The sequence below is a fragment of the Ranitomeya variabilis genome, chromosome 1, assembly GCF_051348905.1.
Source record: "Ranitomeya variabilis isolate aRanVar5 chromosome 1, aRanVar5.hap1, whole genome shotgun sequence".
Lineage (NCBI taxonomy): Eukaryota > Metazoa > Chordata > Amphibia > Anura > Dendrobatidae > Ranitomeya > Ranitomeya variabilis.
In genome coordinates, this window is record NC_135232.1 from 618,574,552 (window position 1) to 618,588,663 (window position 14,112).

A 14,112-nucleotide genomic window follows, 5' to 3' on the forward strand; every position below is an offset into this window, starting at 1 on the left:
CGCAAAACCTGAAACACCTTCCTGACCTGTAGAACATGAGACTCCCAGTCATCAGAAAACACCAAAATATCATCCAAATACACAATCATAAACTTATCCAGATATTCACGGAAAATATTGTGCATAAAGGACTGAAAGACTGACGGAGCATTGGAGAGTCCAAAAGGCATTACCAAATACTCAAAATGGCCCTCAGGCGTATTAAATGCGGTTTTCCACTCATCACCCTGTTTTATCCGCACCAGATTATACGCACCACGAAGATCTATTTTAGTGAACCACCTAGCCCCCTTAATGCGAGCAAACAAATCAGTAAATAATGGCAATGGATACTGGTATTTGACTGTAATCTTATTCAGAAGGCGATAATCTATACAAGGCCTCAGGGAACCATCTTTTTTTGCCACGAAAAAAAAACCTGCTCCCAGAGGGGACGAAGATGGACGAATATGTCCCTTTTCCAAGGACTCCTTAATATAATTCCGCATAGCAGTATGCTCTGGCAGTGACAGATTAAATAAACGACCCTTAGGGAACTTACTGCCAGGAATCAATTCTATAGCACAGTCACACTCTCTATGAGGAGGGAGCGAATTGAGCTTAGGCTCCTCAAAAACATCCTTATAATCTGACAAAAATGCAGGGATCTCCGAAGGAGTCGATGAAGCGATAGAAATCGGAGGTGCATGATCATGAACCCCCTGACATCCCCAGCTTATCACAGACATTGTTTTCCAGTCCAGGACAGGATTATGAGTTTGTAACCATGGCAGACCAAGCACTAGTACATCATGTAAATTATACAGTACAAGGAAGCGAATCACCTCCTGATGAACGGGAGTCATGCGCATGGTCACTTGTGTCCAATACTGCGGTTTATTCATAGCCAATGGTGTAGAATCAATTCCCTTCAGAGGAATAGGAACTTCCAGAGGCTCTAGACTAAAACCGCAGCGTTTAGCAAATGACCAATCCATAAGACTCAGGACAGCGCCTGAATCCACATAGGCATCGACGGAAATGGAAGACAGTGAAAAAATCAGAGTCACAGACAAAATGAACTTAGACTGCAGAGTATCAATGGCAAAAGATTTATCAACCCTTGTTGTGCGTTTAGAGCATGCTGATATAACATGAGCTGAATCACCACAATAAAAACACAAACCATTTTTCCGCCTATAATTTTGCCGTTCACTTCTGGACTGAATTCTATCACATTGCATAGTCTCAGGTGCCTGTTCAGAAGACACCGCCAACTGGTGCACGGGTTTGCGCTCCCGTAAACGCCGATCAATCTGAATGGCCATAGCCATAGACTCATTCAGACCTGTAGGCGCAGGGAACCCCACCATAATATCCTTAATGGCCTCAGAAAGACCATTTCTGAAGTTTGCAGCCAGGGCGCACTCATTCCACTGAGTAAGCACCGACCATTTCCGAAATTTCTGACAATATATTTCCGCTTCATCATGCCCCTGAGAGAGGGCTAATAAAGCCTTTTCAGCCTGAATCTCTAGGTTAGGTTCCTCATAGAGCAATCCCAATGCCAGAAAAAACGCATCCACACTGAGCAACGCAGGATCCCCTGGTGCCAATGCAAATGCCCAATTCTGAGGGTCGCCCCGTAGGAACGATATAACAATCTTGACCTGTTGAGCAGGGTCTCCAGAGGAGCGAGATTTCAAAGAGAGAAACAATTTACAATTGTTCCTGAAATTCAGGAAGGTAGATCTATCTCCAGAAAAAAACTCTGGAATAGGAATTCTAGGTTCAGACATGGGAGTGTGAACAACGAAATCCTGTATGTTTTGAACCTTTGCCGCGAGATTACTCAGGCTGGAAGCCAAACTCTGGACATCCATGATAAACAGCTAAGATCAGAGCCATTCAAGGGTTAAGAGGAGGTAAGAAGCAGCTAGACAGCAATTAAGGGCTAGGCAGCAAAACTCTGAAGGAAAAAAAAAAAATAAAAAATTTTCCTTGAACACTTCTTTTCCTCCTGCTTCAGCCCAAACAATTAACACTTTGTGGGCCGGCTATACTGTCATGAATCCCCAATGGCTAGGGATAGCACAGGACAAGCAAAGTATAACAAATATCGGACGAGCTCTAGGGTGATGGAACCTGGGCTGACCGCTGCCCTACGCCTGACAAACGCAACTAGAGATAGCCAGGGAGCGTGCCTACGTTGGTTCTAGACGCCACGCACCAGCCTAAGAGCTAACTAGTACTGCAGAGAAAACAAGACCTCACTTGCCTCCAGAGGAATTAACCCCAAAGGTATAGTTGCCCCCCACATGTATTGACGGTGAAATGAGAGGAAGGCACACACATAGAGATGATGTATATAGCTTTAGCAAATAGAGGCCCGCTGAAAACTAGAAAGCAGAATGATACAAAAGGGGACTGAGCGGTCAGCAAAAAACCCTAATCAAAAAAACCATCCTGAGATTACAAGAACCCATGTGCCAACTCATGGCACATGGGGAGAACCTCAGTCCACTAGAGCAACCAGCTAGCATAGAGACATTCTAAGCAAGCTGGACCAAAAACCAAACAACTGAAAATCAACACTTAGCTTATCCTGAAAGATCTGGGAGCAGGTAGGCAGGAACCAAACAGAGCACATCTGAACACATTGATAGCCGGCAAGGGAAATGACAGAAAGGCCAGGTAAAATAGGAAACACCCAGCCTCTGATGGACAGGTGGAAACCAAAGGCCGCAACCCACCAAAGTCACCCAGTACCAGCAGTAACCACCAGAGGGAGCCCACCAACAGAATCCACAACATTCCTCCTCCTCCTCCTCTTTTTTAGAGAGGGGAGCATCCACAGGGTACCACCTCAGACCCAAGGCGGTCTAAATCAGGGACAAATCATTAATTTAACAGAGTACGTCCTGTCCAGTGATGATTACAGTCTACTTAGAAAGGGACTTAATTTTGTCCCAGTCAATAAATTTGACAGTTTTAGCTGGATCAAGGATGTAAATCTGTTCTGTAGGAAGTTAAGGTGGAAGAAGTTCTTTGCACATAATGATCAAGTGACTTTAGAGCAGCAGGGATTAAATAAAGATGACATAGGGGCTTATACAGCATTGGTCGGTCTACTAGATGAAAATGCCCATAATGAAGGTGAAGGTCCATTCACTTTACTAAAAAATAAGAGCAAGAAAATGCCACCACAGGGAGAGCTTTCTAGTGTAGATATTTTCCTTATGATGGTAGAAAGAGATCTGAGGAAAATTCCCTCAAGATCTAGGGAATCTAACCTCACGGAAGGTGAACATGAGGCCCTATTGAAACTGACTAAGAATAATGACTTGATAATTAAACCCTCCGACAAGGGGGGGAATCGAGTCATTATGACTGAGACCAATTATTTGAATATGTGTCATACCATTTTGAGAGACTCCATGACATATGAGATTCTCAAGTCTGACCCCACAACTCAATATAAGACCGAATTGATTAGTCTATTGGGGACAGCCTTTACTAATAGACTGATCTCCAAAAGTGAACATGACTTCCTGCTGCCTACGCATCCCCTGACTGCAACTTTCTACACCTTACCCAAGGTACACAAGGGGCTGGATCCGCTAAAAGGCTGCCCCATAGTGTCCGGATCAGACTCGCTAATTCAAAATTGTGGGGTGTACATTGATGAGATACTCCATCCCTTTGTACTTACTCTTCCTTCTTATATTAGAGACACATCTGACTTACTGTTGAAACTGCAGGGTATCCAGCTCGGTAGCAGTTCCTTCTTAGCCTCAATTGACGTTGAGGCCTTGTATAGTAACATCCCACACCATTTGGGCCTTGAAGCTGTTGGTAACTTCCTGAGATCTAGAGCAATTCACCATACGGCCCATAATCATTTTGTCCTGGACCTTTTGAGATTTACACTTACCAAAAAATTTTTTATGTTTGACAGGAAGTACTTCCACCAGCTCAGGGGCACTGCGATGGGGAGTCCCTGTGCCCCATCGTATGCCAACTTGTTCCTGGGCTGGTGGGAGGAAACCTTAGTCTTTACTGATATTTGCAAATGGTGGCATCGTCTAGTGTTAATCTGGAACAGATTTATAGACGACGTCTTTGTCATCTGGCAGGGCACTAAACAAGAATTCATGGATTTTGTCCAGGAATTAAATACAAATGATATAGGTATGAAGTTCACCTTTGAAATTAATGATAAAATATTGCTGTTTTTGGACCGGCTTATTCAGAAGAATGATGATGGGAGTTTAAAGACACAGATATACCGTAAACCCACCAGTACAAACAGTTTACTCAGGTGGGATAGTCATCATCCACGAGCATTAAAACGTGGTATACTCAAAGGTCAGTTTATGAGGCTGAGAAGGAACTGCTCCGATGTGGCTACATATGTTGAGCAGTCAGATGATATGAAGAAGAGATTTTTAGAGAAGGGATATCCGAGAGGTATTATTGAAGCATCTTATAAGCATGCTTTTTCACAGGACAGAAGCACTCTTTTACAACCAAGATTTAGACTGTCCACAAACAACTCCGATCTGACGAGAATCATCGGTACCTTCGACAGCCAAAATGAGAGAGTGAGAAAAGTCCTGTCCAAATATTGGGATATTCTAACCTCGGATCCCGACTTGGCAAACTGTATAGGCCCTAGGCCTTTGATCACTTACAGAAAGGGGAGGTCTTTGAGAGACAATTTAGTGCACAGCCACTTTAAGAGATCAGTTGGTGGTGGCACATGGCTTGACCGGAGGACATGTGGCTTCTTTAGGTGTGGGGGTTGTGTTAATTGCAAGTATATGAAGCCAGGGAAATTCGTCACGAGCTCCTCCACGGGTGTAAAATACTATATTCGGGATTTTACAAATTGAAAGACTAGTGGGGTAATCTACATAGCCACGTGCCACTGTCCCAAAGATTACGTTGGGAAGACAAAGAGGGAATTCAGGAGACGCGTAGGAGAACACATTGGGGACATCAAGCACAAGCGTGATACACCAATAGCTAGGCATATGAATGATGTGCACTGTGGCAAGACAAATGAAATATCTTTCAGTATCATTGAGGTGTATACACCGAATTTGAGAGGTGCGGACTTTGATAGACTCCTTCTGCAGAAGGAATGTGCATGGATTTACCGTATTGGATGTTCAGCCCCACGGGGTCTAAATGAATACATTTCATATGCATGCTTTTTGTAACCGGCTACATCCTTTTCTTTTTCTGGGTGTCTGTTTTTAGATTTAACTAAGTGGGTACCGACATTGGAATTTAAATGGTGGCATGACTAGCAACAAATCTCCAGTTATGGAATTATGCAGTATTCATCTGCAAATATATAAGATATCATGGTTCATTAGTTATCTGATATGTTTTAAATGTACACTATTTTGTATATACATGTGGGTTTGTTAATTCTGCAATACACCAGTATTATACATGTACAAGGGGGGCTATAGGCGTTTGATGGCTCATTACATATGAGATTCCAAGGACGTATTAAATATTCCACACTATTTTGCTGGGTAACTTAGTAATTCATTTTCATCTGCGTCTCTACTACTCCGGTGTGTTTTTTGTTTACCTATCATCAAAACAACAGTAGTTCTGCATAACATTTGAATGCGTTTGTCTAGTGTAATAGGGGTCGCCTTTATAACAAGTAGCAATCAGCAGGCAAATGCACTTTTTGCTGACATAACAAGTGTGCAGCAGCTCTCTCTATCTATGCTATGTTATGATGATAGGGTCTGGATTGCTGAGTCTGATATCTTCAACGAAAAGTCCCCAGTGTGCGGTGTGCATGTATCAAGCGGTATTGGCTACGGCATTATGGCTGCTAGCCACCGCGCTCTACTGCACAGGAGATCTGTGACATGCGCTGTTCCACAACACATGTATACTGATGATCGGATTATAGTGTGACTACCTGGGCTTCCGCACACTCTGATTGGGTATGATGCAAAAAAGTGTTCAATACGTTTATTACAGAAAAAAGATTGCCATGCAGTGAACAAAGATACAATGATATCTGATTCGACCAAACCCAACGTTTCGACCCACAAGGGTCTTATTCATGGGATTACTACGGAAATAAAAAGACAGTATGAGTAACTGGTCATAGCAAAATTTCAATGAGAATAAATACATAGTGAAAAACCTGAAGAAAATATATAATCACCAAAATTTAAGTCTAAATAACATACAAATAACAGACACAGTCAAAGCTAAAATGTACAAGAAATAAAAAATAAAAAATAAAAAATTGCTGAGGTTACTTAACTTGGTATTGCTAGATAATAAGGAGAAAACGGACAAAACCCTTCTTGACCACCAAAAGTTTCTACAAGAAAGAAAACGCCAAAAATTCCAACGTGACAACGACGACTACACCCACAACAGAGTCTACAAATGGAGCGATACTTCAGGAAACAACCCCTGGCGTCGTCCTTATCAACGGAAAACTGGCTCATTCAGCACGGAAAGCGACTCCTCCACTGGTTCCAGCAGGCCCCGTTTTTTACCCAAAGGCCGCAGGGGAGGACATCAGCGTATCGACCGACCAGAAGATCAAGAAAGAATGGCAACTCGGTCACAGGTAAGATACCTAATTTAGTCATCAACATTTCGGGTTATACGCTCTCCCCTGCGGAACTGAATCTACTCCAGAAAGGACTCTCCTTCTGTCCCACTCCCAACTGGGACAGCTTCCAGCTGGAGAGGGACTTACAACGCTTCTACCGGCTGGTGAGACTTAAGACTCATTTTGGGACTCTGGTGGGGAACTCCGAGAACAGAGTGTCTCCACAGAGGGACGTCTCTGTTGCGGAGATCCCCCTTTCATCGTTGGGGTTGAGGAACCCCAGTTCCTTCAACCCACCACAATCGTTCCACGCGACAGAAACTTTTATTTCTTTTGTGGATAGAGAGATTAAGGATTTATCACACCAACATCGACTAGGCCTTTTTCAGACACGCACTAATCTCACGCTATCCGAAAAACAAGCACTTACGTCTTTACACAACAACAAATCTATAATCATTAAGCCAGCAGACAAGGGTGGGGCTACGGTCATCATGGACCGCTCCCTATACTCGAACGAAATACTACGCCAACTAGCAGATACTAACACATACAGGATCATCCCTAGGGACCCCACCTTTGATATCCGCAAGAAAATTCAGTCCCTACTCAACACCTATGTGGACAATGGCACCATTGACCCACAGACAGCCAAATTTCTTTCAAACCCTCATCCCGTAACCCCAGTATTCTATATACTCCCAAAAATTCATAAGTCTCTAACTAATCCCCCGGGCCGCCCCATTGTGGCCTCTACCAATTCTATACTTTCACCACTCTCGGTCTTTCTTGAAAAGATCCTCACACCCTTGATAAAGACTACCAGGTCTTTTCTCCTAGACACGGGACATTTTCTCCATGTCATTTCACAACTCAATACTGTACCACTTGACAGCCACTTGGTCACAATGGATGTCAATAGTCTTTACACCTCTATCTCCCATGAAAAAGGCATTGCAGCAACTAAATCATTACTTGAGACCTCTACTCTCTCTGCTAATTCCACACAACTATGTCTTGACCTACTAAGGCTGGTCCTATATGAAAATTTCTTTTTATATGAAGATACCTACTACATCCAGCAACAAGGGACCGCCATGGGATCTAACGTGGCGCCCGCGTATGCTAATGCGTTCATGAATACATTTGAATTGGATTTCGTCTACACTGACGACCGATTCATACGGTACGTACAATGTTATCATCGCTACATAGACGATATATTCTTCATTTGGACAGGACCCACAGAAACATTGTCAGCATTCCACCAGACCCTTAATAACATCTACCCTGAACTCCAATTTACAATACACCATGACCCCAAACAGATCTCTTTCTTAGATACCCTTGTATATAAGAATGACCAGGGCCACCTATCAACTGATCTATACTCCAAACCAACGGACTGCAATAGCCTCCTCCACTACTCTAGCAGCCACCCTAAGTCGACACGCAACAGTCTCCCCCGTTCCCAGTTTACCAGGGTGTCCAAAATCGTTTCTGACCCAGATATTCTTCCCATGCGTCTCGAAACCATGTCAAACAAATTCCGCGAACGGAACTATCCCCAACATTTACTGGATCAGGAGAAAAGAAGGGCATTAAATCCTCAACCTCCACCTCTGAGAGAATCTAACACAGATAGGGTACCCTTCGTCCATACTTTTCACCCTTTCATGCCAAAGGTTGAAGCAGTCATCAAAAAACACTGGCCTCTTCTAGCAAAAGCCTATCCCAACATAGACAGCTTCTCCCGTCCGGCTCTCATGTGCAACAGACGGGCACCTAACGTTAGAGACCGACTTGTTCGGGCCGACATTGGCAGTACACGCCCTACTATCAGCCAAAGGGTACTCTCCACACGCCGCCACGGGACATTCCCCTGTCTCAACTGTGCTTCATGCTCCAACATCATTAAATCCGATAATGTTACACACCCAAGAACAGGAAAGTCCTACCCCATACAGGGTTATTATACTTGTGACTCTAATTTCGTGGTATACGTAATAAAATGCCCCTGCGGTCTGCTTTACGTTGGAGAGACCACCCAGCACATCAAGGATAGAATAGCTAGCCATAAGTCCACCATCCGTTGTGGGAAAACTTGGCTCCCTATCCCTGACCATTTTTCCAGAGCCAGACACACGGTAGCTCAATTAAAATACCAAATCATTGAACAGGTACCCAGACCGAGAAGAGGTGGTGACCACATTAGATCTCTTAAACTTAGAGAAGCTTTCTGGATCCATAAACTGGAAACACTGACTCCAAAGGGATTAAACAGAGAAATTGACTGGCTGCTATAATACCTTGTTAAACTATTATAAATACCCTATTAACTTATCTTTCTCTTACAGACCCGTTGAGCCCACCTCTCTCTAGGTGAGTTTCCATCCACATCACCTACCAATACAACAGAAACATGTCACTACCACTCTGTATTACCATCCGTTCTTTCTATTATGTCCCATTCATTTTATTATGTCTCATTTAATTACTCCAGAGCTCATTATCCATCCTGCCCATATATCCGGTCACTCATCCCTCTCCATTATCTATGTTAACTATACTTATACTTATATTTATTCCACCGATCCATTTTACTGCATTACTATGCCCCTTTTCCCTTGTTTGGCTATATTTCTGCCAGGCGCCGCTACTGCTATATACACGCAACCACAGGGATGCTCTATCCCTGATCTAGCTGCCTCTGTCATACTCCAGGCCCCCTCCCTATTGAACGTCCTCCTGGCAGACTCTGCCCTTACATCAGCGCTACCCTAGCAACCACTGCGCAGGTGCGTGACATCACTTCCGGTTTCGCGGCCACACTTCCGGTCTGGCGATACCGCGGACATTATTTAACCCCAGCTATGAGTCCCCACACTGCACATCACCTCGGGCAAGGCACGGGAGTGCCGCTCCTACATTTTAGTGCACCAGATCATTCAGGTATGTCCCCACTACCAGACGCTGCGCAGCTATAGCTTTTCATATTGTCACTCATGAAGCTGCATCTCCTCCACAGCTTTCCGGGAGCCTTGTCAGTCTATACCATCTATCATACCTACTATATGGTTCCAGGACTACTCAGGTATTCTGTGAATATTTGGACCGCATACTATTTCCCTGTTACCAATTTTGACCCTCCCCTGTACCATTGTTCCTAGGTACAATACATCCATTCTGGACTCTCCCATTCCCTCTATATACCACATTGAACTCTATACAGGAGCACCACTGCCCCGAGCCTTAACAGGTATTTCACTTATTTACTTTAATCAGTTCAAACCACACCTATGCCATCTTATGGTGTTATCATTTTACTACTAGGCAGAACTTATGGGCTAAAAGGCTATCTCTGGCTCCCTAGTGATTCGTTCTTTATCTACATGGATGTGCCTTCCCTGGATACATTAGGTACAATTACAACAGTATTTTCCATACAATTCCCTGGACCTAATATACATTCTCTATACAATAGCTAGCATCTAGGACCCCTAAACTGTCTATATGTCTATATGCTTTATCCTAACATTATTCTGTTTATCACAGCGACAGGACTTACACTGAAAAAATTGCCTACCTGCTTTCTTATCTATTTGCGCACCTTCGGAAACCAAGGTAATCCTTCGCTCCCCACAGTCTCCCTTATACTATTTCTTTTCCCTATTATCTAGCAATACCAAGTTAAGTAACCTCAGCAATTTTTTATTTTTTATTTTTTATTTCTTGTACATTTTAGCTTTGACTGTGTCTGTTATTTGTATGTTATTTAGACTTAAATTTTGGTGATTATATATTTTCTTCAGGTTTTTCACTATGTATTTATTCTCATTGAAATTTTGCTATGACCAGTTACTCATACTGTCTTTTTATTTCCGTAGTAATCCCATGAATAAGACCCTTGTGGGTCGAAACGTTGGGTTTGGTCGAATCAGATATCATTGTATCTTTGTTCACTGCATGGCAATCTTTTTTCTGTAATAAACGTATTGAACACTTTTTTGCATCATACCCAATCAGAGTGTGCGGCAATTTCCTGGCTACATGACTCTTTGGACCCTCGGGTCTGTCTTACCAGCACCTCGCACTACTTTTGATCAGAGTGCATACCATTATTTTCTCTACCTGGGCTTCCGGACATGCGCAGACTTACATGCACGCTAGTGTCAGCCATTGTGCTCTAGGGCACAGTAGATTTCTGACATGCGCAGTCCTAAAGTATATGTATACTGACTACTTTACTGTGGAATAAGAGACTGGACTTCCGGACATGCGCAGCTGCATGCGATTCGGCTGGCGCGCACGCCGGCGTCCGGTATTCTCCAGCGGCACGAGGGAGTTGATAAGGAGCGGTCGCTTTATCTACCGGTCATTCTCCACAACATATGGTAATAGTAAGTGTGTCTTCAACCATGCAGTGATATTGCCGTAGTGAGTGGTTGCTCATAGAGTTTGGCACACTGATGGAGGGTTTAGCACGGCTTCACCAACATGGCGGCTTTCGAGTCTACCTCTATTGCCCAGTCACATAAGCCCCGCCTTGCAGTACATAATCTACACGTGTATATAAGCAGATCGGTTCTGATTCCATGTAGCATCTGCATATCTGGGCCTCCTGATGAGCCTTTTGGCGAAACGCGTTGAGGTGTTCAGCTCATCAATATGATAAGTATCGGCTCTTATCCTCTGTAATGAGATATGATGTTCATTATCGGTTATGTCTCAATTTTTTGTCTATTGACCTGTGGAGTTATGTTCCTGCCTGCTTGCCCTGCTTCATGGGATAAACTATATCTCTAATTATACCCCATATTTGGTTCATCTAGGTTGGATAGAGTTTTAGCATATCCATAGGGTCATCTCAGGGTCAGCCATCGTTGAGTGGGGGCGCCATATCCGCTGTACAGTAGGGTGCCAACCTCCACAGCCAGGCAGGGCATCTCTGGACAGGGTACAGAGGTAGTGAGTGGTTTTTCTGCACGAGCACATTTTTGTTTTTTGCACCTGTGTTTTTAGTCCGTGTCTCTCACCCTGCCACATGCAGCCCTGCTAAGGGTAGAATAATAATTCTACAATTACACATATCTACCATCTATCTATGCTGTCTGAATAACAATTTTCCTGTCAGGTGCCTATGACAGTGTGTATGGTACACTTTTTGCATAGGGCGCATGTTAGGAGCTATAGGGTCAGCCGCCGACGAGTGGGGGCGCCAATCTCGCATTTGTGTTTAGGGTGCCAACCTCCGCTGGCAGGTAGTGGTTATGCAGTACCCCATGTAGGGTTTTTGCTAGAGAGCACGGTTGTGTGTTTTATGTGTATATCTGTTGTAGTTGTCTCATGGTTTTTAGCTATTGTTTAAATAAAGGTACATGTTTTTATCTACTTTATAAACTAAGGGTATAGGATATTTGCTGTATAGAGACTTGATTATTAACCTAAGCTGTAGCATCAGCATTTGTTTTCAGGAGGCGTAATTTGGCCTTGCATCGATCTCCCCTCTTGCCAATGCGCTGGCAACTGTCACAGGTGTCTGGCCATACTGACGAACATCATAGGTTACCCCCGGCCAAAAGAAGTTTTGTGTCAGACGATGCCTGATGCAACTGACGCCGAAGTGCCTGGCCAAGGGTATGTCATGAGAGATTTGCAGTAACTCCTGCCTATACTTCTTGGGAACAACCAGCTGTCATTTTATAGTGGGGCTCGTCCCTGTGTGGTGCTGCTCTGTGATCCCATAGAGGAATCCCTGCTTCCATACAAACTGTTCCCCTTCCAGCACCCCTCTCCCCTCCTGTGCCTTCCCACGATATCCCTCCAATGAAGGATCCTCAAGTAACTCCCTCTTAAATTCAGCTGGGGTGGCCCAAGAAATGTGTCTGGCTATGGGAATACGTGTAGGGCTGGGATGTCTTACCTGGGCCTCCTCTGAGTGTGATTCCGCCTCCGCAGCTCGAGCTTGTCTCCAGGTGGTCACAGGATATGTCTCAGCCAGAGGGGCAACCGAGAAGGCTGACAACATGGGCCCCAAGTCATTTCCCAGCAAGATGTCTGCAGGCAAATCCTCCATCAAGCCGACCTCAACAAGGCCATCTCCGACTCCCCAGTTCAGGTGAATCCTGGCAGTGGGCAGTCGATGTATGGCTCCCCCTGCTACACGGACTGCCACTGTCCGGTCCATCTTCTCTTGGTCCCGGACGAGATGAGGCTTCACAAGGGTCAAAGTTGCCCCGGAATCTCTTAGTCCCTGCATACGTTTCCCATTAACCCACACGACCTGTCGATGCTGTTGTCGATTATCTGCCCGGGCTGCCTGCATGGGGTCTACTTCATGCAGCACTTCCTCCATCTCTTCCACCCCCTGGTTAGTCGTAGCCCCCAATGCCGGGTCAGCTTCGCCTTGGTAGCAGTGTACAGCGGCCCGGCTAAAGGTAGCTGTTCCCGCCTTTGGCCACTGGGTATGCTGAGTCCGGTTGGGACATTATCTTTGCAGGTGGCCCAGCTGATGGCAGGTGTGGCATCGCGCCCCAGGGGGACTGTGGTAGGCCGGGTTTTTAGCTGGTCCCCCTACAATCTTCTGTGGTTTGGGGGCCTCCAGGTCCATTGGCAGACCCCTAGTTACCATCTTTGATCCAGACAACTAAGGCCTCCTGGCATCATGATGTTCATCAGCCAGACGAGCGGCCTCCTCAAGAGTCGTTGGCCGCCTGTCCCGAAGCCATTCCTGTGTCTCGGGGGTTAGTCCATTAAAGAATCGTTCTAACAAGAAGAGCTGGAGGACGTCCTCCTTAGTGGTTGCTTGGCTCCCTTGTACCCACTGTAGCAGTGACCGCCGTAATTTACAGGCCCATTGAGCGTGGGTATCGGTTACGCGTTTTATAAGTCCGCGGAACTTTTGGCGGTATGCCTCTGGTGTCAGCACATACCAGCCCAAGATCACTTCTTTGATCCGCTCATAGTCCATACAGTCCTCATCAAGTACCGTGCGATAGGCGTCTGCTGCCCAGCCTGTCAGCTTGCTGGCCAGAATCTGAACCCGTTCCTCTGGCTTCACTTGATGAAGGGCAAACTGCCGCTCAAAGTCCTGCAGAAAGCCATCAATGTCTTCCTCTGCCTCCCCCAACTGTCGGAAGGCATTATACTGGATCTTTTTGTGGCTTACTGTTGAAGGTACCTGGGCGGAGGCCAGAGCTCCCCCTGCTCGCTGACTCTCCTCTCTCCACTCTGTCATCTCCATCTTGGCCAGCTCCACTTTGGTCTGCTCAGCCATCTCCATCTTGGCTAGCTCTATCCTGGTCCGCTCGGCCATATTTTCCTTCAGATCAGTACGCACATCCAGCCATCACCTCTCGTATGATCTCTACTGCAGGGTTTGGGCCATAGAACGCCAGTCAGTTCTTTACCTCCCTCTGGAATTCAGTCTCCTCCACTTTCACATTGGGGGGTGCTGCACTGTCGTGTTCCATGATGGCTGCTATCAAATCCGCTTTTGTTTTGTTGCTGGTGATTAACCCTCGGGC

At 45.2% G+C, this 14,112-nt stretch overlaps 1 protein-coding gene across 2 annotated transcripts; it reads left to right on the forward strand.

Annotated features, from left to right (window-relative positions):
* Positions 1–6,364: 6,364 nt before the first annotated feature.
* Positions 6,365–10,561, forward strand: LOC143811155 (uncharacterized). Of its 2 annotated transcripts, XM_077293202.1 has the most exons (6): positions 6,365–6,601; positions 8,944–8,968; positions 9,615–9,680; positions 9,757–9,845; positions 9,920–10,006; positions 10,142–10,561. In XM_077293202.1, the coding sequence occupies exons 1-6, from the start codon at positions 6,415–6,417 to the stop codon at positions 10,264–10,266; spliced, it is 579 nt and encodes a 192-aa protein (XP_077149317.1). In that variant the 5' UTR covers positions 6,365–6,414; the 3' UTR covers positions 10,267–10,561. The 2 variants fall into 2 exon arrangements, 1 of the variants encoding a protein (XP_077149317.1); XR_013223588.1 differs by lacking the exons at positions 9,615–9,680; positions 9,757–9,845; positions 9,920–10,006.
* The last annotated feature ends 3,551 nt before the right edge of the window (positions 10,562–14,112 follow it).

Coding starts and splice junctions, on each gene's coding strand:
- LOC143811155 (XM_077293202.1), top strand. CDS start 6,415: ATGGAGCGATACTTCAGGAAACAACCCCTGGCGTCGTCCTTATCAACG. Junction 8,969..9,614: donor TTGAGCCCACCTCTCTCTAG/GTGAGTTTCCAT, acceptor TCTCCTCCACAG/CTTTCCGGGAGCCTTGTCAG. Junction 10,007..10,141: donor GCCTTCCCTGGATACATTAG/GTACAATTACAA, acceptor TGTTTATCACAG/CGACAGGACTTACACTGAAA.